The sequence below is a fragment of the Chaetura pelagica genome, unplaced genomic scaffold (assembly GCF_000747805.2).
Source record: "Chaetura pelagica isolate M959 unplaced genomic scaffold, ChaPel_1.0 scaffold117, whole genome shotgun sequence".
In the NCBI taxonomy this organism is placed as follows: domain Eukaryota; kingdom Metazoa; phylum Chordata; class Aves; order Apodiformes; family Apodidae; genus Chaetura; species Chaetura pelagica.
This window is the reverse complement of record NW_009954185.1, coordinates 8,913,906-8,940,747: the sequence shown is the minus strand read 5'-3', so window position 1 is coordinate 8,940,747 and position 26,842 is coordinate 8,913,906. Positions and strand designations below refer to the sequence as shown.

Here is a 26,842-nt window from a genome sequence, read left to right as displayed (position 1 = left end):
CTTCCTGAGTCTTGTACGACATTTGGGGGGAGCAACAAGGAAAACTTCTCTTTCACAGGCACTCCTGAGGGAGAAACAAGACCCAGACAACTTCAGTGCAGTCCCAAGAAATGGCTAATGGAAGGGGAGGGGGCTTTGGTGAAACAACAAGAAGACTTGGGATTAGAAATGCCTTGACTTCAGCTACTTAATTTCTTCTTGGCTTTAAGGGCATCTCTGCATGAAGCCACCGCTACTCGCTGCTAGGCATTGTATATCATTTATCTACAGCTTTTTCCTGGACATGTCAGAAAACAGAAGACAGCACACAAGAGAACAGGGATGCAAACGGTCATGCTAAATCTGTCCTACCTCATATCCTGGCCCATGCTCTAGGGCTTTCTTCCATATTAGGTCTCAGGCTCTAAACTGCTGGGGCATGTTTTGGTTACTTAAAAATAACAGCCTATCTGGAATATTCCAGAAGCAACACTATCTTCCTTCTCTAGTTACATCCTACCCACCAAATGGAGAGGGTGAGGAGAGAGGGCTTTACCTTTTACACAGAGCACAGAGTTCTGAGCTGTTTCCTTCTCAATTCCTTCAGGCTTGGGTGAGATAAAGGAAAACAAAAGAGGTGAGAAGTTAGTGAGAAAGGAACTAAAAAGAGACAGAGGAATCCTTAACAAGGATGGAGTGATATGTGAAAAGTAAGTGAACTGGAGGAGAGGCAGTCACAAACAACCCCTGAAATACAGAGCTCTGAAATAATAACTTAAACAAGTACTAGAAACATAATCCCAAATCATTGGTGTCGTGTTGGAAGTGGAAGGAAAAGAAAGGGAGGCACTGCAGGGAAGTTGTGCACTGTAATATCTGGTGACACTGACACAATACGACACAGTAGGTAAGCATTAGTTGGGGTTTTTTGACACAAAGAAAAGCTAAGAACATAGGATCTACCTGCCAGAGTACCACATCCAGTATAATAAACTAGCATTTTCCTATAAAGGATATGCAATACTGCCACAATATTTCCTTCTATATCACATAGCCTCGGTGACTCTTCATGCCACAGGAAATGGATAAACTGTAATATTTTAGCAAATTGTCAAGGACTTTTATAATATCTGGAGTTTTGAGGGGACTTCTCTACAGGCATCAAATTACCATAGGTGCTTATGAATCCTCCACCTTTACCCTGGAGCCAGATTATGGTAGCAAACCAAAACTGTGTAACAGTTTAAGAGGCCATTTGCTTGGTCACTCAGCTAGTGTAGAGGCAGCTTACTTTGCTTACTGGCAAACTTACCACAGCTGTCTCAAAAGGAGGAGAGAAGCTGGAAAGAGGATGCACTGAAATTGGAAGTGACACATAGGAGATAAAGGGAAGGCTGGATTGGAGCGGCAGTCCTGCTACAGTAGGGGATAGGGTAACTTCAGAGTACTGAAAGACACTGTGTTACTGCACTGTGTTATTAAGCTGTAGTCTTTATGCAGCCCTTCCAAAGTATAAAGATGATGTAAGACCATCATATTGCCATACTGTGTAGTGATCTCACAGAATCATAGACCAACCCAGGTTGGAAGGCACTTCCAAAGATCATCTGGTCCAACCTTTTATAGAAAGGAAGCCTAAATGACATTATCTATCATTCTGTGGAATTTCTCTCTAGCCTGTGGGAAAGCTCAATCCTCCCCTTCCCACAGCCCCACATACCTCCACCAGCAGCTGTCTGATGACTGTGTCCTTCCGCCCTTTCTCAGGAGTCTCCACAATGGCATTCCCACAAGGCTGCTGGTTCTGAAGGGCCTCAGTGCTCACTGAAAACTCTACCTGCCCTGGTGGAAACAGAGGTCAGCCAGCTCTGCCCGGCAGTGCCAGGCAATGGCAGTTACTGCCATTTCCAGCAGTTTCAACTTGCAGGCCCATGGATAGCTATTTTCTACCATTTCTGGGCTCTACTTTTTTTTCCCACAAGAATAGCTATTCTGGAGATGAGCTGCACTGCCATGAAAGGTGACTCTAATTTGGTGTGTCTTTTCCAGAGTCTAGGACACCACAGTGGTGAGAATCACCAGCCTCACTGCTGTTCAGCACACTGCTACCATGCATGCACACCACAGCACATAACAGTGAAAAAATGTTTGAAGATCCCATGGGGCAATTGTCTAATCTCTGGGAGAGATAGAGCTGACAGAGCATCATGCTGGCCAGCAATATTTCTGGCTTCAGAGATGTTGCCCAAGGGTGGTGACACTTGATGGTGTTGCATGTGGTACCAGACAGACCCTTGGACATTATGAGTCTGCCAGCCTGTCTCCCAAATAACTCCAGATGAGACAGACACTCAGGTGCAGTGTTTCCCAGGAAACTGTGTTACTCTAACACCAGATACTGGTAGACCAGCACAGATAAACCTTCCTTGCAGTTCTCAGCACCCTGAGACCCTTACCTAAACATTTGGGAGTCACCAGCCAAGCCACTGTTTTCCTCCCATTCTCGCAGAGACAGTGAGATTCTTCCTCCTTTTCCACCAGAGCAGCCAGGAAACGAGTAGAGTGAGCCAGAGTCACACTGACCTGCCAGTTGCAGAGAGAGGTGCAATCAAGAAAGGGTGGTTGTGAGAGACATGGACTTAAGAGGACACAGCAATAGCTACTTCTTCAGAAGCAAAGGAGCAGGGAGCTGGCATTATGGGTTCTGCATTCAGGGTAAATAGGAGGAATAACACAAGAATTTAAGGGATGAAGGTTCTAGGGCTACTCAGTGATAACATAAGAAGGCTACGTTAGGACAAGAGGTAAACAAGAAGGTACAGAAATACAGAGACAGATTTAAAACTTCCTTACCCTGATGCAGGTGGTCAGATAGTTGAAAACAGTGGCTTTCAGCACAAAAGACTCACCACGCACTACAGAGTAGGGCATGGTGAGCTCTACAAAGAAAGGCTGAAAGGTTCTGAGGGACACTGTTGGGGACAGACCAAAGCCCTTGTCTGCTGAAGTGCAGAATGCACTGGCTTTCCACTCGGTGATGGTGTCGGGGATGGTCACATCTAGAGCAGCATTTCCCTCAGAGCTGGTGAAGCACAGACAGCAAGGACAGAAGGATGATTTTTATGACATTTTGGTGACTGTACCCCTTTTGGCCTACTGAACAGTACTGCCTGTGTGAAAGATGAGGCACAGTATGTATGTTACTGTAGAGCCACCTTATATATTCTTTCAGATCCCTGACCACTCCTTGGAGAAATCTAATCATGGCTAAAGGTAGTTCCATCTCAGAGGATTGCCAATAATGAAGGACTTTTTGGCATTGAAAAGGCTTGGCAAATGTGTGGGGAGTCATGTTTTCACCCTACAAAACTAGTTAATTATAAAGGAAGGAACTAGTCCAAGGTGCTCACCTTATAGATACTAAACTCCAAATCCAAGATTCTGGGAAATACTTCCGGACTGTCTCTGTCACCTCTACAGGACTGTTTGCTGTGGCATAAACTCCAGGTCCCAGAGGGCCTGAATGTGAAGAGATGGAAAAGGAATCAACTACTGATAATTCCAAAGGAGCAAGGTCTATATCAGCATCACATTTCAATCTGAGAAAGCAGCAATCTGTGGCAATCATAAGCTGTGCTAGCAGCAGGTGTTTGCTGTGGCTGTAGTGAGCACTGGTAACCACAGCAGTGAAGTTTCAGGATCCTGCTTAGGAGCAAGAATTAGCCTTTTATTATTTCCTGCTAGTCTCTGGCAAACCTCAGAGTTTGTGCAGCAGCACTTCAAAATGTTACAGGAAGGATGTTAGAGCAGAGAGATATTTAAGACCTTCTGTGCCACCAGTCTTTTCCTTTTCAGGTACAGTTTTATCATGACATCCTTCTCCATGCTACCAGGCCATCTAGGAAAGGAACATCCCTCCGAGGCAGTGTTTTTTGTAGGATTATTGTGACTCAGGAAATCACCCCCCTTCCAAATGTATGGCCTCCTCAAGAACTAGGTTGAAGGTGCTCCAACTAAAAGCAGGCAGTTGGAATCTGAGAGGAGTAAAAATAGACTTCTTGACTCAAAATTTTCCCATGAAAAAATTATTCCCCAGAAAATATTCTGACTTTGGGATAAATTTTGGTGAAAAATTAGCCTTTGTTTTACGTTGCTTTTGAACTGGAAAACAAAGATGGGGTGGGTGGGACTTGGTTTGCTTGGCTTTTAAAAATGAAATCCACCCAAAAAGATAAAGAAGAAAAGTTACTAACTGAATTCTAGATTTGGTCATCTTTAATTTGGCTAAATTCATTTCTACTTTTAGATAAAAACTGTGTAGCCAGCAAGTTTCCATACTATCTGTGCAACGCACTCAGAGCACAAGTGAAAGATGCAATGAATCAGAGCTGTATCACATAGCACCTAGCAAGAGTGACTGGTGGCTTGCTTTACTTTGTCTATCATGATATTTGAGTCTCCTTACTGCTGTCTATTTCATTTTAAAACAATTTAAAAGCATCTTTAATAATTTAAAAGCATTCTTCATCTTAGCAACTTGTGTCAGAATTTGAAATTGTCTTAAAACTGGACATGTACAAAAGCACAGGTTCTTGTGCCAAGGAAAAACTCTCTGAATTTGTTATCCAGTTACAATAACCTAGATCTTCTAGGGTATTTTCCTTAATATGTGACTCTGGAGCATGATATGGCCAATGTTGTAATACAAACATCTACAGCCTAAGAGTTGGGATAGCCCTTAGAAATTGCCCTTCTGCCACATGCATCTTATCATTCTACGCCCCGAAAGTCTACCAGCTTGTCACTTAAAATTTTGTCATTCACTTCATCTGGTTTTGACCATACATAAAACAGGATGAGTCAATGAAAACAGATTGAAAATGGTATTGGAGACCCCTCAAGTGGTATCTGGGAAAAGAAAACTACTGTTAAAGCTCTAGTGAACTGAGAATTTAGCAGCAGAATAATATCCCCTGCTTTGCCAGTCTTTGAAAACTACCTGGTTCTGCTGGCTTCTCAAGTGGAGTTATCAAAGTCTGCCCATAGACCTTTATAACAAACCAGCAACAGAGATAAGAAATAAGCCCTACAGTCATGCAGAAGTTAACACCTCTGAATCCACCACTTTGGTACTACTTTCAAGGGTTCGGTCCACAATCCCAGCTCTTGTTTAAGTATTCACCCCAAAATACAGACAGGATCTCTCCTCAGAACAGAAGTGGTAGTTCCTTTACCGCTTGTCCTCATTGCATACATAGGTGCTCCAGACATGACTGAAGGTGCTGCAAGGCCAAATCGTCCAGGCATGTAATCTGCAGTGCTGCAATACCAAGGTTTCCTCACCTTGGTATTTGTGAAAACCTTTAAACCCATTTCCTATGGGAGAAAAGTCCAAAATGTTTTTTTTTGTTACTGCTTCCTGTTGAAGTTAACACAGCAGACCTGACACTGGTATTTTAATGCCTCAAAAGGAGGAGCTGTTACTGTCTATGGACTGGACCTTTAGATGATCCCCCAACCTTGGGTATGGGTGCCTGGGTGGCTCAGATAGACCACAAGACAAAATGTTTCCTGTTTCTAGGGCACTGGTTCCAGCACAATTCCAGCCTAGGGGTCAGGATGAGCCAGGGAGAAGGTAGAGTTTCCTCCCTGGAAGGAAATGTCTGTGGCTGCAATGCAGCTGAAGGAAGTATTGATTTAATTTGGGTAACTGTAGGATTATTTAGGGTATATATATAGGACATATATATGGGGGTGGGGGGAGGGGTGTGTGTGTGTGTATATATACATACATATATATATATGCCACAGAAGGCTTGAGCATTTTGAGGCTTAAGTATTTTCAGTCCTTCTCCCACTCTACTCCCTAACCATGCAAGAGGGCTATACCTTTAGGATGCTGTAAGTGTCCTCTTCATTTGTCTCCACTACTGGAGAATAGGTGATCCCATTCAGAACTACCTTCTTCAAGGGGACACAGTCCTCTAGGGGCTCATCCAAGAGTATGTCTGGACCATGGCGATAGTCACTCAGTTCCTTCACTGGTAGTAAGTTATACACCTAGGCAGAAAAAGCCAGGGAATTTGGCACTTTCAGTGTCCATTGTCATAAAACACAACAACAACTGAAGCAGTTGGATGCAAGCACCATAACAGTAAAGTCAGCTGCACATAAATCCACATTCCCATGGTCCTACCTGTGGTGGGAGCAATGGGAATTTGAGTACAAATGAGAGAACCAAACTTAGAGATGCTGCCTCTCATGTTGTGGGCAGCATATTACTTTGGTTATTATGGCTCAAATATATAAAAAATTACACCGGCCAGCCCATCTGTAGTACTTTTTCCCTACTCTGAGATTGTTGTTTGTTGCTTGGCATGAGACAGTTCCAGATGCTACTCCAAGAAAATTAATCCATGACTGGAGAGAATAACAGAAAAATTATCATCAGATACATAACAGTGTTTGGCTCTGGCCAAGAGAAGCCATCCCCTTAAATGAGCTCCCTAACCGCCATCCCCACAGTCACACAAAACCCCTAAGAAACAGCTGCTGCCCAGTTCTCATCTATTTGCTTAGTGAAGGTAGACAAGAAACAGCACAGGGCAGCTTTCCTTGTATCACCACAGACATGAGGGTTTCCACACCAGCTGCACTTGCTCTGAGTGGGCTCCAAGCTGCTCTACAGATTAAGCACTCACAGAGCTGGGTGACAGGTCAGCTTCTGGCTTCATGAGGAGAACGCTCTTGTCCACAGCACGGACAGCACAGAGGGAGTTCGGGGTGGCTCTGAGCAGCAGGTGAGCATCAGAGGAAGGCAGGCCTTCAGAAGGAGAGAAGCTCACGTCCACCTGTAGCCACAGAAAAAACTGTGTCACAGATGCCCGACCCTTGTAGGACTTTTTCCTCAAGTTGAGTGCATCAGTTCCAACCTCACAAAGCCCACATCTGCACGGACACGCACCACCCCTCTGCCACGCTACTGCAAACCGGGGTTTCCTTCCTGCTGTGCCAGAGAAACCGGCACAAACGGTTCTTGGCATCTTCAGGCATCACATTTGCTCAGAAAACTTTTAGGGCAGTTTTCAGTTTTCTGACCATTGTGAATTTGCTGAGATAAGCCCACACAGTGGCTAGATCTGTTCAAGCAGCTGTGCGTGGTCTTGAACTAAGTCCAGTCTCTCTACTGAACCTAGATATTGTATATGGAAAGAAAGCTTTGTAACCTGGTTAAGCAGATTCTTTGCTAATATGAGAGGCAGTGATGCCCGAGAGCAATACTGCAGTATCTACTGCCTGGTAATGATTCTGAAGGACTGGCCTGGTGGTTGAGTCCTGCCCAGACCTGTGTGCCTTCTCCAAAACCTAATTTGCAACTCTAGCAACTCCCTACCAACGTCTGCCCTGGAAGCTCTTGCTAGCAGAAATTGTCATCAGAATCTCTCATTATTTTTGTTGTGGTTTGGTGGTTTTTTTGGTAGTAGGGGTAGGGCACCAGGGGTAGCTCCGATAAGAAGCTGAGAGCTGCCTCTGCTTCCAAAACCAGCCATTAGAGGGACAATAGATACGTCTCTGCGATTAACATACCAAAGAGCTGATACAAAACCTGAGTAGAGAAGCACTTAAGGGAGAAGAGCTGTGCTGCGGGAGGAGAGCGGTGTTGGCGGTTGGTGAGGAAGAAGGGGCAGAAGGTGCCCAAGCAGAAGTTTCCCTGCAGCCCATGGCGAGATGGCAGCTGTGCCCCTGCACTCATGGAGGAACCTGGTGGGACATTCTCTGAAGGCGCCAGGAGGGCTGAACTTGGCCCGTGGGCTTGGATGTTGTGGCCAGAGGATTTGCTGCCAGTGGGCTCTGATTGCTCAGCTGTGGAAGCCCCCGGGCCAGGGGAGGTGGCTGTTCCCGAAGCCCCCGTGACTCTGTGGGAAGCCCAGGCTGGAGCAGCTCCGGACCTGGTGGGAAGGACTCAGGAAGGAGAGGTTGGTGGAGGCCTCTGTGCCATGGGAGGGACCCCGTGGGGAAGCAGGGCAGGGCTGTAAGGAATCCTTCTTGCTGAGGAGGCAGGAGCAGCTAAATGTTTGACCTTCACAGGAACATGTACAATTAAACTCAAGCAGCTAGAAAGGCACTGCACTTCAGAAAACCTCATCAAATCATAACACCACCTTTATTTCAGCAGCAGCATTTGCAACAGTAGGAGCCAGCTGTCTAAAGCCTCCCTCTGTTCAGCTCATCTTGGTTGTTGTCTGAAGTGGGATTTGAAGAATACTATATTCAGAGAAAAGTAAGTTTAGAGGGATTTTGTTGATACCAGATTTGAACCAGAATTTACGTGATGGGCTTTTCTGAAGACAGAAAAGCTTCCAGCTGACAGCTAATGCAAGTATCCATGTCAGATAGAGTGTTAATGTATCTACAGTGTAAAGAAAGATAACACCTTGCTTATGTTTTAGGCACATTTATGTTTGAAAAGTATTATCTAGAAGTTGCAGAATGTGCTGCCAGCAAGTAAATCAATAGGCTACATAGAAAAAGAAGGAAGAAAAAAAGGACTGATTGAACAGTAGATCCTTCAGAGAGCTCAGCATCAACTTTGGACATGTGGTTTAAGTTTCTAAATTAAGTGAGTTAGCCAATAGTTTCCTTTTCCTCCAATAAGAGACTGAGTCAGAATAATGTCTTTTTCTTTCCCTTCCCAGTTCAGGTCACTAATCTGGTAATTTAATCTGATGTCTCCATTAGCATTGTAGTTTGGACCAGCAGAATGCTTTTGAAATAATTTTCATCATCACTATGGCTTGCCATGCTTTTGCAGAAAGAAGAGGGCTAGGAGTTTCAGTTGAGACTATCCCAAAACATGAGGTCTAGGAGTGCTCTAGTTGCCTGGAGGTTTTCAGTCTACAAAAGCACACTAAAATTAATCTGAAGTGAAGCCTCCAAACTGGTATGAATGCTGAGAGTCAACACTTTCACCCTCTATACCAGTTCCTGCCATGCTGCACTGCCAGCTGCTGAACACACAGCTCAAGACAATGTTCTGGTTTGGTTTGGTGGGGTTTTTGGTAGCAGTGAAAGGGCTACAGGAGGTTCCGGTAAGAAGCTGAAAAGCTCCTCCTGCTCCAAAACCAGCCAAGAAGCCATTAGAGGGACAATAGATGTGCCTCTGCCATTAACATACGAAAGAATCAACAAAGCGCCTGAGCACAGAAGCACTATGGGGAGAAGAGCTGAGCTGGAGGAGAGCTGTGCTGGTGGTTGGTGAGGAAGCAGGGGCAGAAGGTGCCCCAGCAGCAGTTTCCCTGCAGCCCATGGCGAGATGGCAGCTGTGCCCCTGCACTCATGGAGGAACCTGGTGGGACATTCTCTGAAGGCGCCAGGAGGGCTGAACTTGGCCCGTGGGCTTGGATGTTGTGGCCAGAGGGTTTGCTGGCAGCTCAGCTGTGGAAGCCCCCGGGCCAGGGGAGGTGGCTGTTCCCGAAGCCCCCGTGACTCTGTGGGAAGCCCAGGCTGGAGCAGCTCCGGACCTGGTGGGAAGGACTCAGGAAGGAGAGGTTGGTGGAGGCCTCTGTGCCATGGGAGGGACCCCGTGGGGAAGCAGGGCAGGGCTGTAAGGAATCCTTCTTGCTGAGGAGGCAGGAGCAGCAGGAACCCCCAGCCTGTGAAGTGACTCTAAACCCCATCCCCTGTCCCCCTGTGCTGCTGGGGGGAAGGAGGGAGAGAAACCGGGAACCAAGGGATTGGGGCCTGGGAAGAAGGGAGGGGTGGGGTAACATCTGCAAGCCCTGCTCTGGGTGTTTTCTATGTCCTGTGTTTGATTAGTGTGAACTTAAATTACTGTTTTTCCCCAAGTTGAGTCTGTTTTGCCCAGGACCTCAACTGGTGAAGATCCCTCCTTGTCCTTTGTCTCAACCCGTGAGCTTTGTCCTCCCCATCCCGAAGTGTGTGTGTGTGTGTGTGGTGTTGTGTGAGCGGCCATGGGGCTGTTCCAATGTCATGTTGGGCCCAAACCACAGCAATTTTGTAGTAGGATGTCTGACCTCCATAAATCTTCCCTCTTCTCAGCACTACAAACCCTGTCCTAACAAGCAATGATCAAAGCATCCCTGGAGTAAACATGTTGCCTGACAAAGCAGCATCAGCTGCCAGTCTCTGTCATGTCCCAGACAGACCACAGCATGCCTTCTGCTGACACTCCCCACACCTCTCTCAGGGTGGACTCATAATCTTAAGACTGCAAAAATGGTCTTAATATTTTTGCAGAAAGAACGGTCCATTCTTCAGGAAGCAGCAGAACAAAGGCTGTAGCAAGCTTGCTACTAGAAAAACTGTCTAGCATAGAGATATCCCAAATTCTATCTAGCCTGCCAACAGCTTTGAAGTCAGGATGGTTTTAGAGAGGAAAGGAATGGAAAGCATGTAAATCACTTGGCACATAACTTGTGCTCAGAACATAATGCGTAGTGCATAGTGTGACCTTTAATAGATGAACAAAATTCAGGTGACCAAGTTCCTACAGTGACACCATTCTCAACAAGTCATTTAGCTTGGATTTTAGCAAGACAAGGGATGATCTTTAGCAGTGTCCTGTCTACTGTTCTGAAGGCTTGGAGGGAATTTATAAGGTTGTTCTTTTCTTAGGGCTTCTCATACATCCATCTGTTCTTTCACATAAGAAATATGTGGGACTTTAAGAGAAAAGTGGTTCACATGCTCACAGAAAGAAGGCTTAATTTTTCTTTACTCTTTCAGTCTCACCATTGCTATTGAAGCAGGACTGTGCATTGCTCAGCAGGTTCAGGCAAGGTTTATCTCCACTTACATACAACAGAAATTGAAATGACAGGATGAGATGTACAGGAGTTGAAAGATTTTACAAGTATTAGTTTCTGGATTGGGGCTGTGTGTGTTCCATTTTTGCTCTGTGACCACCACAAGCAGCCACCTTATTGCTGGAATGAGGCTGTGGGAAATGGAGTGACATATATGACGTCAGACATGCAGGCTCCCTTTTTCTTACCCGGGACCATCTGTGAGATAGGTGACTGTGCCCAGTTGCTAAGAAGAGTTTTAGTAGTGTAGACCTAGCTAGCATCTTTTTTCCAACAGTTGATCTCCTCCAAGCTAGCACAAACCAGTAAGCAGTGCAGCTACCTAGAGCAATCGATAGGTGGCTTGTCCAGTGTTAGTTAATCTAAATAAAAGAGTTTAGCCTGGCTAAAACTAAATAAATTAGCTTGGCCATGCTGTAGTCATGGGCACTGCTCCCTCAAGAAGTGGACACTTACCTTATTGCGGAAACATTTTTCTACATTGAATTTGGTTGAATCAGCAATCACCTCCATGCTGGGAGCAGTGGTGTACACAAGCATTTGGGCCACTGGAGCAATATCAGCCTGTACAGGCAGCTGTAGCAAGAAGACCCCACTGGCTAGCAAGCAAGACAAGAGCAAAAAGTTAAGGTACGGGAAACCTGTGCTTGGAGCAGCCAAAATTCTAGGTTTGACTTCATGCTGAACCTCATCCTAGACATCATGAAACTCCAGACCTGTATGTCTGCCACAGTTGCCCAGCCTCTCAGGACAGCAATAAGGAGGGGAGAGGAACTCACCACTTTTCTGGTCCAAATCCAGAATGTGGGTGCCCACTTGCTTAATGACTGCCTTGGCTACCACCTGAATGAAAGAAGAAGCCTTGCTGTGATTGAGGTTATGCATGAGCCAGACTCTGATGAGGGGAAACCTGAAAGGAGGGCAACTGAGCTGTATGTTTGCTGGTCACACCCTCCTCAGCTACTCTCTGCTTCCCTGTAGTGGAATCCCAGTGCTCACCCAGTGGGCACTATAACATCCTTACTTTTCTGCTCCTAACTCAGACCCTTCTTTTTGTGGGAAAAGAACATACGAAGGGTGATGGGAAAGTGGTTAAAACCTGCTACCACAAACCACAACTTCCATCTCTGGCCTTCCTACAATTACCAGGGACAACCTCACTGTAAGCAGGCAAAAGCTTACCAGGTAGTAAAAGACAATTTTCTTCTGCCCTCCTATGGCTTCTGGAGAAATGATATAGTGCACCCGGATCTCTGTGGAGGAGCCACAACTCAGCGTCTGGGACTTGGGCTCAATTTTGAGGAAGCTCTTACTTGGAGAGTAAAAGCGCTTCAGTGGAAGGTAGCCTTCTACATAATGTGGAACAACCCAGGAATGGTCATAGCAGTAGGGCTGTACTTTATGAATTGCCTGGAAAATGAGAAAATGCACACACGGATCCTCAAACACCAGTGGCTGAACTGGACCCAAAACCCATGGCCCAATATTAAAGGTTTGGTATTTTTTCAATTTAAGCAACAAGGTAGTCTACAAAAAACCCCGTGAGTTTGGAAGATGCAAGACAAGGTGGTGGCATCCTTAGCAAGTCACTGTGAATGATCTCACTTTCAGAGAAGCTGGAATTTGTCTCCAACAAGCTGGACCATATCAGTTGTTTATTTACTATCAGTACCACATCAAGGACTCTTTACCTTAATGCCTTGTCCTCTCTAACATCCTGTTAAAGAAGACAGAAGCTGATTTTTCTTCTCATTACAGGTGCCATAGAAGAGATAGTACTATTCCTTTCTGAGATTACGAGAGCTAAGATCAAGCTAAGGATGAGCTAAGGACCAAGGACAAGCTAAGGATTTTTTCTCCGGAAAAGGAGAAAAAGTCTCGACCAGACAATTCAAAACTGAAATTGAATAGAACACTAGGGAACTGGGAAAGTACAGGTCTTCTTAAAAAAGAGAGTAAGGGGAAGATATTTCACATTTAGAAGGGTGCTACTTCAGCATTTCATGTGCCTCATGTGTTCTTACTTCCTTATCTTCCTCACTAGATTTGGGTATTCTTGTCTTTTCTTTACCCTGCAAATCTCTGAAAACTTCAAGCACCTAGTATCAACTTCTGGATAATTTTAATGGTTCTAATCTGTGACAAGAGAACTGTAGGTAGAAAAGCAAATATAATTCCAGGCAATATGCCTTATTCCAGGGTGAGATACTACAAAATGTGCATATTACTAACATATTGCATTTTTCACTAACAAAAGGATGCTCAGCAGCACTTTTATTTTCCCAGATTAGCTAGTTCTACACCAGGGAGAGAATTTCTGTGACTGGTTCATACTCTTTTATCTTTATGGCAGGGAATGGTAAACTAAACCCTGAGAGCTGCAGATTGCCCTACCTGACCAGAACGGATATTTAGATGAGATACGTGGAAAATCATTCATCTGAAAAGACACTGAAGCACTAACAGCACCATGGGCATCAGACCCACTCCTGAAACTGATTTGTATAGGTAGGGCTGGTGATTCCCTAGAGCACAATGGACTATTATAATCTCTTAATGTTCCTCCTAACCCTGTATTGCTATTGCGAAGCAGAAATCAAATGCTTACAAACTAAGTGCAATTGTGAAATGGCAACCTGATTTGCTGTACAGCTGTTTCCACCACACTAATGTCAAGATTGGCACAAACAACCAGAAACAAGAAGCTAAGTGCTTTTTCATATACAGCAGAAACTTCAGAGATATTCCCCTCTCAGCCCTGTAGGGTCACATCATCACCTCCTCTGCCCACAGAACTCACCCTAATTGAAAGAGAATCAAAGTCCAACATGGAAGTGTTCAGGGCAAACCATGCCCTTCCCTCTTCATCTGTTGTGTAGTTGTCTTGCTGACCTCCTTCTAAAGAAATCCTCACAATTTCATTGGCAATTGGAGCACCAGATCCATCCACTAGTTTCACCTGGAGGAGTAAAAACAGTACAATATAGAAGGAGAGGAATGCCTGTCACCTGAACAGACTGATGGAAGGCTGATGATGAACAGAAGGATGTTAGGCTCATGTCAGACGAGGAAGCATCCATTGCACTTTACATGCACACCAGCTATCTTTTTCTGAATTTTATTTATTTGACCCTTTATTGTCTCCACCTCTGGATCAGAGAAGTTGATATGGGGATTGACATGCACTCATATTTTAGGCCTCCTACAGGAGACTGAAAAAGTGGAATTTTACTTGAGTGGAGAAGTGGAAGCACAAGGACAGGGAGGGTAAGTAGAACTGTGCAGAGCTGTGCCCTCAGTTGCTGTTCCCCAGTTTGAGTACCTGCAGAGGAGAGGAGGCCCACAGGGATTAGCAGCACTAAGGTCCTGTATCTTTGCAGAGGGGAAGTATGTATCTGTCCAGGAAGCTCAGTCGCATGATCATTTGGCACACATGGCATCGCATTTTTCATCGTTTTCCTACCTGCCCAAAGAAGGGGATTCCAGGTTTGTAGTGGGAGTCTGAATGCTCAAAGATGACTTTGCTAATGGTGGTTGTGATCTCAGAGAAGCTGGTTCCAGTCAACTCAACTCCTGCAGGAAGAATAATGAAGAATTAATTTGCCTTTGCCTGACTAGAGTAACTTTTACTCCAAGCCAACATTCCTTTGCTGAACAAGTAATTCTGTTGATGCAAAAGTCTGTTTTTCTCCCTCACCCCTACTTGGCAGGCCATTCTGCTTGTCTCTTTTGGGCTTATTACATGGCTTTTCAATCTAGATGATTCATACCTGTATCCTCCTCTTTAATCTTAGCCTCCACATGGAGCTTATTCTCATATCCACTTCTCTTGAGCTGGAATAGTTTTGTCTTTACCACTTCAGAAATGCAGCCATAGTTGTCTGTCTGTTGGAGGAAAATGCAAGACCATTATAGTCTCATCTACATGATGTTTATCCAGCTTATTGAATCTACCACTGTGTGTTGCCCTGAACTGGAAAAGAAACTCATAGGTTAACAGATCCCTTTGTTGTTTTTATCAAAACTGGAAAAGCACATAACTTAGAAAGGAGCATTTTGAAATATTTGCAACAACATCAGGGAAATGAGTTTGCAACCGAGACAATTTTTGTATGTGTGTGTGAAGTTTGAAATCCTACAGAAGCACAGAGAATTATTCAACTGGATGACACAGAGGAATTGTTTGCCAGGCACCATGCACAGTAGAATATATCTACTGACTTAAAATGCAAAAGGCATCTAAGCAATACCTAAATCAAAACCTGTCTATGTACAGAAAGAAGATGACAGCTGGAAAAGTATTTCCAAAGCTTGCCACCTCTTTTTGGCATCTTCCTGTACAAGGCAGGTCTCCACAAAGAAGGGATGCCTGGGACAGAGGCTAGCACCACAGCATTCATAATTTCTTTTAACATGGATAACAACAGCAGTGGCAGAGGCACTTTTGATGATCATACTGTAGCAGACCCCAAGAACCATTAAGAATGTTTTCTGCTTGCTGTCCTGTCCTGATATATTTCCACAGTTGCTATTACCCCAGCTTCTGTGAATTAACCTAGCACTCCAACCACCATTCAGTTTTGCTCTTGTACACTTGCCAGGCTGAAGAGTGAAAAAAGCTGGAGGGTTTTAAAAATTGTTGCCTAACCCATATTCTTCTCTGCATCACCCTCACCTGTTTTTTGTTCCTTTCCTGCCTCTTAACACCACCTTCTGATCCCACACACTGCCTCTCATGAAAGCCAAACCCAATTCTGCTTGCACTGCTCATGCCTTTTCTATTTTACTTCTCTCTTATACTCTACACTCCATCTGACGTTTTTTTTGTTTGTTCCTTTCATCTCTTCCTTTTCCATCAGCTTCTTGCCTTTACACACATCTTTTGTACTGCACTGCTCTTCCCCGTATTTTTACTTCTCACATTTCATCTTGCACCCAGTCTTCTCTCCTTCTTCAGGCTTCCTTAAATACATGAGGTCTCTCCTCTCTCCACACTCATGCTTGTACATTCTCTGTCACATCAAGCCTGTGCCTGTGCCTAAGGTATGCTTAATAAACTACACTTTCTCCTATCAGTCTACCCACAAGAGTAATCCTGACTCACCTGCCCAGAGAACTCATTGCACACTGCCTTGGCCTCTTCACCATAGCAGGTGGTGGCTGGACTTTCAAACTTCCGACAGACACGGAAGCTCACAAGGCCAGGAACAGGCTTTCCAAATGTGTATCTACCAGCAGGAAGGATTGAAAGAAAAACAGTCATTAGGAATGTAAGAGGGATGGAGAAAAATTACTAGTTCACCCCCAGTGGAGTTATGACTCTTCCCTAGAGCTGACCCCAGGGTACAGTATGGTCATCATAGGAAATAAAAGCAGAAAGAAATTTGGTAGCATTTCAGGATCAAGGTTGGCAATGAGGGCAAATCTAGTCCTGATTGCATCCCTGGCAATAACAGACAAGTCTGCAGAAATAATTTACTCTAATGCTGATTTAGCTGAGAGTACCACTCACCTTGGAGAATATGTTGCAAATATCTACCCTACCACCCAATTCTGATTAAACTGGTCTGCCTGTGCATTTGCTCCAGGTCTTTTGGCTTGCCCTTCCTGGTTCTCCCTGCAGGGTATGTGGAACAAGCCATGCAGAATCCAATAAGGAAACAGGGCAGCTGCATCACTTAGGACTTCTCTTAGCACTGAGAAGCAAAGGCTATAGTTAAAACTTCACTCCCAAGTAAATTAAACTGAGGACCTCTTCCCTAGCACTGCAGCTGGTCTTAAATCCTCTGTGACTCCAAAATATGCAAAAAATCCCACACCCAAATTCCCAAAAAAAACCCAGAACAATAATATGTTTCTACTAGTCACAAAAAAAAGGCCCCAGGCAATAACTGTTGCCTTTTTTCTAATGGTAGATGTAGTCTGTTTGGTCCTGGGACCTTAAAATTACTGAGAAATAAAATGAAGTATCATATCTCAGCCTCGCAACTGTACTTTCATAAGCAGCTGAAGAAAAAACTGAAATCAAGAAGGACTTGAGAGAATTATACTCACAGACCACAAACTGTCACCTTCAGCTCCTCATCAAGAATGGTGATCACCTTGGGCATTTTCACTGTTACTTCGAATTTTGGCAGCACTGCGGCAGAAACAAAGGAAAACAGTCTATGTGGTGGAGAATAACATAACACTGAGGCATGAAGGCTGCTCTGAGGCTATTTTTACATATGTCCTGAAAGCATTTTGCATGTAAATGGTCATATTACAGAGGCTTCCATCACCTGCACATCCCAGTGAAGTCAGTGAAAACAACAGGCACTGAGCCAACCAATGTGCCAGGTAAGAAGAGAGGATTATTACATTAGCTATTAAAACACTGCAGCTTCTTAGATAGGTTATCTAAGCAGCAAGGTACAGTAAAATAGAGAGGTAAGTCAATAGAGGTCTCCTACAAACATAGAGAGCTAGGACTGCAGCATGATCTCTGCATTTCCAAAGCATCTATGTCTTTCCAATTTGCAAAACAGGAAGACCCTTTAGCTTTCCCGATGACTTAATGCAGGGTGACTTCACATCCAAACCCAGCTGCAGGAGGGAAAGTGGAGGGTGACTGTCTTGGGAGACCTAGGAGGGATTCAGGGCACAGGACACTAATGCAATTGAAACAGGTCAAAGGACTTCCAGACTCATCTTCCAGGACTCACCTCTGCTGTATATACGCCAGATCATGTCAGACCATGTAACAAGGTCTGCAGCTGGCAGATGAGGTGGGAGGCTATGCTGGTTGTAACTATATGGAAGTGAGTATAGGGATAACATTTTCTAGCCAAGCAAATGGAACTGGCTTAAAAAAAGTACCAGAGGGAGGTTAAGGCACTAAGGTACAATGTGAGCTACAGGCTCAGCTTATGAGGGACGACAGGCAAGATCTGAATTTACAGACAGCCCCAGACTACACCAAAAGGTTAGGACTTTGGGCCTCAGGCTGGGTAGATCCAGACACACAGCATGACACTTAAGAGGTGTGTGGCCAGCTGGAGATGAGGCTGTGGCCTTAAACCACCTCTAAAAGAAGGTGAGGGTTGTGGATAGACTGATTCTAGCAGGTTTGTTCCTCCTGATGGAGGCCATGCTGAGGTGGGCAGCCAGAAGAGCTGTGCTGCACAGCTTGGGAGGAGTGGAGACAGGTTGCTCAGCTCCTACAGTCTTCACATCTCAGAAGGGGATGATGCTTGAGAGGGAGAGGACACACAGACATTTTTCCAGCCATGCTGAACATCTTGGTCAGATCTACCACCCTGTTCAATAAAGCTTTCATGTCCCATGGGGCTAGCTGATATGAACTTGAAACTGCAGCAACAGTTACCATACTCCTCCACAGAGAAACTATGCTGAACTGTCTTCCCAGACTCCTTCTGTGCCACCACTGTGTAGGTCCCTTGCATAGGTTCAGAGGTGAGGTTGAAGAACAGCTGGATTAATCCCCCCTTTAACTCTGCCTTCATCCACTGGTACAGACGGTTTTTCTTTGGGTCCTGCAGATAATGAGACCACAAGGAGACTGTGAGAATAGTGGGAGTCTGCAGTGAAAACTAAAAGCACTAGCAAAAGCAGTGAGGGGAGGCCCAGCCCCAGTGTTTCAGGACGCTGCAGGGTAGGAGTAGGAGCACTTGCAGAGTGGTGTGGAGAGCCCAGGGCTGGACAATAGAAGGAGCTGTGACCTGGGCCCAGAGTACATAGCTGCCACCATATGAGTTAAAGCTCTGCATATTCAAATTAATGTCATGGATCTGCATATACATAAAATAGAAAAGAATCACAACTGGTAGTTATGCTGCCTGTGTTGAAGGTGTGATAGGTGTGAGCATGAACTGAATTTTTGTACGTACCTCGATATACACCAGAGGAAACTAGAAAAAAGAAGAAAGGAAACAGCATGTTTAGAATGCAGATTTAGACAGAATGCAAGTAACACGCTCCTATGACCAGGGCTAAGACTACTTTTCAGGGAACAAGCTGACCAACCAGTGGGATGAGAAAGAAAGTCCCTGCTATGAAGCAACAGAGCATTTTGAAGTACATCAAGAGGAGAGGGCAACCCTTTGTCTCAGGCAGAAAAATCAGCTTAAACGTTTAACTCTGTATGATCTGCAATACTAGTAACAGCAGGTGTACACTGTGATAATGCAGAGTTGCTCACTGCTGAGGTGTTTACACCAGCTATGTCCATTTGCAGTTTGCCAAGCATTTCCTAGAATGCAGATGGCAGCCTTATGCATAAATTTGAAGAACAGACCCTGTTAACAAGATTTAAGGTAATCCAGAAATTGCACAACTGTCTCAGTGTACTGAAAATTCTCCCCAAAAGACACTTCTATCCTCCTTTTCCCCATAACGATGTTTTAAGGCCAAGAAAGTAGTGAAAAGGAATTATCACACTTACCACCTCATTCAAGGGATTGAAGTCTTTATCCAGAGCAACAATTCTGAACAGGACTGATGGAGAAAGGCAGACAGTGAGGTTCCACAGTGCAGTCACCAATCAGAAACCATCAATTGTAAAAATAAATGCTACAACAGAGAACAGAGCTGTTCTCTTCTAAAGACATTCCATATACTAGAAAGTTAAGTCATGCTAGAAGATTATTCAGGTAACAAATTACATTAATAAATGGATGGTAAGAGCAAATGCATGGCAGTGTAAACATTTAATTAATCATAAACATGGAAATTTCATTAATTGGGACCAAAGTTAAATTTAGGTTGCCTTTATCTACTTTTCAAGATACATTTTTTCATTGAGAGTCACATGGGCCTTCTAATTTTGTTATAACTAGACTGCCTTCTTAGGAAGGGTGAATGCAAGCAATTTATTTCAGCACTTGGCTGCAAGTTTATGTTGGCTCTGGATAGACAGAGAAGTCAAGCATCTCTTAGGACATTAGTTCTTGTCCAGGCCAAGTTTAGGGATCAATGGCCCAGAAGAAATAATGGCTTATATAGTTCTCTCTCTTTATTGAGCAAAATCAGCTGCCACTTTGAAAGCTATTTCATTACTTAGTCTGAATTTTGGCCCTGTTCTCTGTAGGACAAATACCCAGCCTTTCTCTGCTTTTCATGCAGAACAACTGCATGGAACACAACAGAGCCTCCAGTGACAAAGGGAGTGTGTGCATATGCCCCAGGCACTTGGATGTATCTTAGGTTTCCCCAAGTTGTTCCTACACAGAACACTAAAAACATGTGCCCCAGCCATAACATTGCTGCTCTGACCCTCACTGAAGCATCATCCAGCCAGCGCATCCCAGGAGTTTTAGTAGGAGTTCTTGCTTCAAATGCAAATCTCCTTAGATTTTCTGCTGCCAAAGTCCACACCAACCCAATTCCCTGTACCTGTCTGTCCGGGCTTGTAGATGGGTTTGTCTGTCTGGACGAAGACCAAACTCTCAGAGTTCTTGACCAGCACTGACTTGCGGTTCCTGAACTGCAGTGTTGCCCCCTTCACCATCACAGTGATAAAGGTGACTGGTGACTGGCTTGTTGCTTTTGGTATCTGGGGAGTAAGAAGGCAACTATATTACAAACCACCGTTAAGGGCTTCCTGATCTGAATGGGCCTTCATTAAATAAGAGGTCTAATATAATCCTGATGGACCCAACACAGAGGTGAGGGAAACCATCATCAGGAACAAGAGACAGATTTTTCCTTGTCCCATATTCCTGCTCATTCCTACTGCTGAACAGTGGTTGTGCAAGTATTGTGAGCAAAGAAACTCCCAGCTTTGCCATTCAATTTTAATAAATTCTTACAGCCCTGACAAAAATGTTTGTGAACTTTTCCTTTTGACATTCACAGGGGCAATAGAATAATCTATCTTCTCTTTCAGATAATATCCCTAGTCCTTGCAGAACATTTCCTGGTCCAAACCAGACATGTAAGATACATCTCTCTCCAAGTGACAAAATTAAATCCTCATCCTTTATCTGACAAACCCAGACATGGATGCCAACCTTTTCAGTGAACTGAAGGCCAGTTTTTCAGCCTCCAGGCCAAAGACATAGTCTGTACTCTGAGCCAGATGACCTAGTTTTCCTGGTCACCCATTACTTATTATAGACTCTGGGACTATCAGATACAATATGTGATGGCTTTCTTGCTTCACTCTCTTTTTCAGACACAGGAAATCATAGCTCTATGTTCTCACATTAATTCAGTGTACAAGGTAAAAAGTATCTGATGTCCAAAACAAGAAGCCATCGTTAGGAATGTCAACACTAAAGCCACTTCTTCGGGTTTCTCCAGCTCCTGTCCTAGAGATAGGCTAGCTTCCCAGGATTCCACATTTCTCATTCAGGTAGCAGGCTAAGAAGACCTCAGCAGTGAGAAGGTGTTGAGGATAGATATGAATATACCTTTGGCCAAGATGGATGTGAATATCTGCAGTTTCTCTCTAATCATTACTATTCATACTATTCAAACTTTACAGTTTGTCCCTGACACAAGGGATCATCCCACAAGGATAAGATACTTACAGAGAAAGGAATGCAGGTGAACACGTCCTTCTCCGACACCACATTATCAATCAAGCTCCTGTTTTCCCCGTGATACTCGAGTGTGGCACTGAGCGTCACCGACTCATTCAGGTGGGTCAGCTGAACACAGACTTTCTCAGGAGAATCAGTGTGTATCAGAAAGGGCAGTAGCACCATATACTGCCTAGGAAAAGCAGAGGGGCTGGTCTCAAGAGTAAAATACCACAGGAAATCCTCAATGCAAACATCTGGAAGGGATATGTTTTTCCAAGTTCTGGCACAACAGCAGCACAGTGGGGAAAGGTCGATTGCCTCCTTTGCTAGACACTGCTAGTGGTATTCAGAAGCCACACAAGTGCTAGTACCTAGTGAATGCCTTTGACTACACACTGCAGACCATCTCTAGCACTACTCATGACCCAAAACTGCCAAAGCATGGTGCCAGATCTTCAGCAAAAACACTGAACCGAGTTTCAGTTTTTAAGGGAATCAAGTCCCTCTAGCTCAGCCCAAGCAGGGGGTCCCTGCTCAGCCTCAGTTGAAGTGGAGAAACTTGCCAGTGGTGTCCCAGGGCCTAGAACTCTATCTGGGAATCAAACTTGATCTGCCTTATGGCAACAGTGCTCTTTTTTGGGTGGTCTGGGACTGGCCTCTGATGGGCATCCCCAGAACAGCGAGCAGCTGGAAGAAGAGCCCTCAACACATCAGCAGTAACCTAAGGCATTGCCTTTAGCATAGGTGACGCTCTGACACCTTTAGGTTAATCAGCTGGAGTGCAGGGAGAAAGCTCTGGCCCCTCAAATCCCAACCCTCCTGTCTGCTTACCCTGCGTTTGATAAAAGCACTGCAGCACAGCATTGCTTTGCTAGAAGAAAAGACATTGCCAAAAATCCAAAGGAGAAAGTCTATGGGATGTCAGGACCCCTCGTGTTTTGCTCCTGCCATTGCACACACATGCACATAACACATACTCCCTTCACATACAAACACAGCAAAAAGGAGTGAAGAAGGGGTGCAGTACAATATACCCTTACTGACCTGAAGTCACAGTTTTACAGTGCTACATAAACCTGGGTGAGAAGGGGATTTTTATTCCATTATTTGAGCTGAAAAATTGAAATTTAAAAATAAAGCCATTTTTGATCATGCCAGATTTGTTATTTGTTCCTTTTTTTCTCATTATCAATCAAAAAAGCACTCTCATCTCCTGGGCATTTCAACCTAGAAATAAGGTAGTCAACCCAAAATGAAGCCTCTCATTGTATTTTTTAAAAATTCTGTCTTTTAAGAAAAACTAAATGTGTCAACAGTTACCAAAGGTTGCCTTTTAAGTAAAGAACCAATGTCGTGCAGAACATTTTATTGAAATGCTGGCAATTCTCTGAAGCAGCAAAAGGTGTTCTCATAGACCTTTCCCTCCTTCTCCGCTCCCCCTCATCCCCCCCTGCCCCAAAGTTCTGCTGATACCTCAGTCTCACATACTGTTTCAGGTCCCCCTGAAGCACTTGAGCTGTTGTTCGTAGAATACAGTTTACCCAGCCCTGGTTTCTATTCTGGGTAAAAGGAAGGAGACAGAAGAGACACAGAACAGATACAGGACCAGGGTCTCCTGCCTGCCCAGAGACCCCACACGTAGCTTACGGCTCAGTGGTGGCTGAGGCGTCTCCAGGAAGGAAGAGGAGAAGGAGGAAGATGTTTGACTTGACGAGCAGCCTGTCCTTCCCCATGGTGCAGAGCAGGACTTGGTGGGTCAGGCCTGGTCCGGTGCTGCTTGTCCTCACCCTCTGCTCTCCGAGCCAACTCCTTTATACTCTCCCCTGCAAACAGCCCTGGGGCTGGAGGAGATCAAGGCTGGGGGCCAGGGCCTCTCCGGAAACGGGTAGAGCGGCAAAAGGAGGAGCTGGAACCAGCAGCTGGCAGCCCGGGCAGAGAGCCAGCTCTGGGGGAGCAGGAGGGTGCCCAGCGGGCTGGAGCTGCCTCTCTCCTGGGCTGGTCTGCAGGCAGAAGAGGAGGAAAGGTGAGCGCTGAACAGAGAGAGGTAAAGGGAAGGCCCTCACTCCTGGCAGGGCTCCCCGCATGGAGCTGGCCATAGAGGCTGCAGGAGGGGTGGGAGCACTTTGATTTCCTTCCAAGTGGAAGTGGAGGTTGAGCCAGGATTTGGGAAAGAAGCGTGGGTGTGCCTAACCCCCCCATTACTGCAGAATCCGCTAAAACAGGGAATGCAAACTCGGAACACTTTCCCCCTCCACCCCACCCTGCTCTCATGCTCTCCATTCCTGGCCCACTAGTACTAATGCCAGGAAAAGAGCACCTGGACAATCAGGTCATCTGAGATCATCTGGCCTTCACCCTGACAGCAACAGGGGCAGTGACATGGTGGAAGGCTGCCAAAAGTTCAACCCTTTAACAGCACGTAACATATTAACCAGTTGCACAGAGCAGCAGCTACCCTCACATAACAGAGCAGACGTGGCCTGGGTCTTGCTTTGCCTGTACTGGTTCTTGTTCTTGTTCCAGGTATACAGGGTGCAGGATAAAATCATCATCTGTCTCTCCTTCCTCTCTCTTACTCGAATTATTAGAAGTTTGACAAGCTCAGGAACTTTGGAGTTAAGAAACACAAAGGCAATGAGATAACAAACCTTCGTTTCAGACCTCATTCTGCCCTGCAGTGACCTGTCTGGGAAAGGAGAGGGTAGCAGTGCACATCCAGTTTCCTTGGGGACTGCACAAAAGACAGTCCAGGCTTGTGCTTTGCTTTCTCCATCGGGTGCCTAAAGATTGGTCTGCCTGTCCAAAATAAATTTAACCCAGGAAGATCTGCCTCATCCGCAGAGAAGAATATTTTTACATGAGGTGGTCAAAACTTTTCTGAAGATGACTGTTTACCTAGGTTCAAAGAGGTTGGGAACCTGGCCGATGGAACAGAAACCTTAGAAGAAAGTGGTGCACAAGTGCAGGCAGCAGAGGAAGCGAGGGCTGCCCCGCACGCCGCTCATGTGCCAGCTCCCCTTCCTCAGGACTTTGGTCAGAAATGTGCTGTGTAGCCAAAAACTGAAGAGAAATGTTTTCAATCAAATGAGCTGGGGGGGCAGAGGAGGAGGGGGGAGGCAACATTTTAAAGCTTTATAATTCCAGTAAGTACCAATGAACATGCACAGATAACAAACTGACTTTTATAGTCTGCCCTCAAGCTGCTTGGCCTCCGTTCCACTCCCAGTAGCAACTTTGGGCTCAGCAGCCTCATTTAAAGTGTCTCTGCATGGCCCATGTGATTCAGTTTGTAGGTGGTGGCATGGAGAAGGCAGTGACAATGAGGTTTCTCTCTCTCTTTCCTGACATTTCCATCTGTTGTGAGACAACTGAGAAGGCCAAGGGGTTTTGTAGGGTTTTTTAATGAGATTTTGAAGGGTTTCCTCTGAGGTCCCCAAAAAAACTGCAAGGTTTTGGACTATCCATGAGGAGACTGTGTTTCAGAGATATTTCCTGGATTTCCCTCAGTGAATCTTAAGTTCTGGCATTTAGCACAGCTCAAGGGGACGGGTGCCCCAGTTGTGCAAAAACACCATTAAGTATCCTGTACCTGAACAAGGAATCCTACTGCATTCCTTGATAGGATCACAGAAGTGCTGGTTGCAAGGGAGCTCTGTAACTAACCTAGTCTATCCTTTCACTTAAAGCAGGACTGCTGCCAGCCATGCTCCTCTAGTATTTATTCATCACTGCTTACACTGTTCACCCAAGAAGAATGTACTTCCAAGAAAATAAGTATATATCAACTGACTACATCAACATGCTCTAGACAGAAAATAAAAGTTCTGTCAAAAATATTTGAATAGATATGAAAAAAAAAATGAATAGACTTTCTTCAGATCCTTTTAGTATTGCGAAAACTTGAACCAACAGAGGGGAGCTATGCAAATAATTACCAGTAAAATCTGCAGCTGAAAATCCTTTTCCTTCAAAGAACAGTTAATTTTTGAGGCAATCTAATATTTATTTTACATTTCCTGAGCATCTCCTTGGGATGAGACTGAGAGGCCATGTTTGAAGAGCTCATCAGTGGGATTGCAACTGAAGGCATTCTGGGACTGGCAGTGTGAGGAACTGGCTGCTTCGCTGCAACTGGGTTGGTCAAAACTGCACTAATCTACTTCTTTCAACCAGATGATGCAAGGACAATTTCCATTTTTTGAAAATAAATTTCCTGGGAGGGGAAACAGCAATTTTCTTTCTGGAAACAAGATCTTGCTTCTATTTTCTCTGTGATATCACAGTTGTTTGTAGCACTTATTTACATGTGACACTGCAGTATTAATCCCAATAACAATGATTTCCAACTTACCTGTAATACTCCCTGATATAGCATTTTCAGGTGAAAATTCGGATGTTTGGATCAATTTGTTTCTCACCAGCTCTTCCCTGCTATGCACCATGCTGCCTAGTTCTCTCCTTTTATATATATATACATTATGAATACTTAAACAGGATCTCCCCTCAGCCTTCTCTTCTCTAGGATAAACCATCCCAGCTTTCTCAGCCTTTCCTTATATGTGAGATGCTCCAGTCCTTTTTGTCATCTTTGTGGCCCTTCATTGGACTTCCCAGTATGTCCATGTCTCTTTTGTACTGAGTAGCCCAGAGCTGGACACAGTACTCCAGGTGTGGCAGTGCTGGGTAGAAGGGAAGGGTCATCTCCCTCCACCATTCACTTCCTTTGCACCAAGGGCATGTTGCTGCCTCACGTTCAACTTGGTGGTCACCAGGGCCTTCAGGTCCTTTTCTGCAAAGCTGCTTTCTAGCAGGGGGACCCCCAGCATGTACTGGTGCAGGGGGTTGTTTCTCCCCACATGCAGAATTATGACCTTCGCCTGTTGAACTTCAGGAGGTTCCTATCAGCTCATTTCTTCACCCTGTCTCTCCCAGAACAAAAACACAGCTCAGAACATTTACCACTAAACTGCGGATAATAATAAACTGTAATGTAATACAAATATATTAGGATAAATAGGATTATTTGGCAAATTATAAAATTTCTCTTCCTTTGCTGGAACAAAATCTTTGGGTGGAAAAGAGTTTTCCAGGTGTGTGGAGATCACGCCTAGAATAACAGCCACACACAACAAGGAAGTAAGTCTGCTTTCAAGGGCCCTGGGCAGATTCTTCAACAGACATTTCTCAGGACAATATATGTTAACCAACTGCACCACAGCCTCTTGGAGTTTCCTACACAGAGCTTTATGTAGGAAGGTATCTTATTAACACTCTACCCTAGCGAGCAACCTGGGATTAAGGGATTAACAATTAAAGGTAAAATCAGGGCAGGGCAGGAAATGCACGCACCAACAGATTTGTGTAAAGAGCCCAGAACCATTGAATTTTATACAGACTTTCCTCCTACATATTCTCAGTGTTCATTTCCTTTTGCCTAACCTTGAACTCCTGTTTACTGTTAAAAGATGAAGTCTGCCACAGAAACTTGGCCCCAAAGCAAATTACACGTTT

The 26,842-nt window shown here is 44.8% G+C and overlaps 1 protein-coding gene across 1 annotated transcript in view; it reads right to left on the bottom strand.

Moving 5' to 3' along the window:
- Positions 1 to 23,064, bottom strand: part of A2M (alpha-2-macroglobulin) — a 30,786-nt gene extending 7,722 nt beyond the window's left edge. The window contains exons 1-23 of the mRNA XM_010003038.1: positions 22,979 to 23,064; positions 21,338 to 21,521; positions 20,199 to 20,358; positions 19,249 to 19,301; positions 18,695 to 18,715; positions 18,172 to 18,340; positions 16,860 to 16,944; positions 15,910 to 16,033; positions 14,576 to 14,690; positions 14,269 to 14,378; positions 13,606 to 13,764; positions 11,988 to 12,215; positions 11,585 to 11,648; positions 11,262 to 11,404; positions 6,681 to 6,830; positions 5,869 to 6,039; positions 5,214 to 5,355; positions 3,390 to 3,498; positions 2,833 to 3,061; positions 2,436 to 2,562; positions 1,700 to 1,821; positions 536 to 587; positions 2 to 64 (exon numbers count right to left, since the gene is read on the bottom strand). Coding sequence (XP_010001340.1) covers positions 2 to 64; positions 536 to 587; positions 1,700 to 1,821; positions 2,436 to 2,562; positions 2,833 to 3,061; positions 3,390 to 3,498; positions 5,214 to 5,355; positions 5,869 to 6,039; positions 6,681 to 6,830; positions 11,262 to 11,404; positions 11,585 to 11,648; positions 11,988 to 12,215; positions 13,606 to 13,764; positions 14,269 to 14,378; positions 14,576 to 14,690; positions 15,910 to 16,033; positions 16,860 to 16,944; positions 18,172 to 18,340; positions 18,695 to 18,715; positions 19,249 to 19,301; positions 20,199 to 20,358; positions 21,338 to 21,521; positions 22,979 to 23,064 — 2,866 coding nt within the window. The remainder of the gene's footprint in view (position 1; positions 65 to 535; positions 588 to 1,699; positions 1,822 to 2,435; positions 2,563 to 2,832; positions 3,062 to 3,389; positions 3,499 to 5,213; positions 5,356 to 5,868; positions 6,040 to 6,680; positions 6,831 to 11,261; positions 11,405 to 11,584; positions 11,649 to 11,987; positions 12,216 to 13,605; positions 13,765 to 14,268; positions 14,379 to 14,575; positions 14,691 to 15,909; positions 16,034 to 16,859; positions 16,945 to 18,171; positions 18,341 to 18,694; positions 18,716 to 19,248; positions 19,302 to 20,198; positions 20,359 to 21,337; positions 21,522 to 22,978) is intronic.
- Positions 23,065 to 26,842: the final 3,778 nt, after the last annotated feature.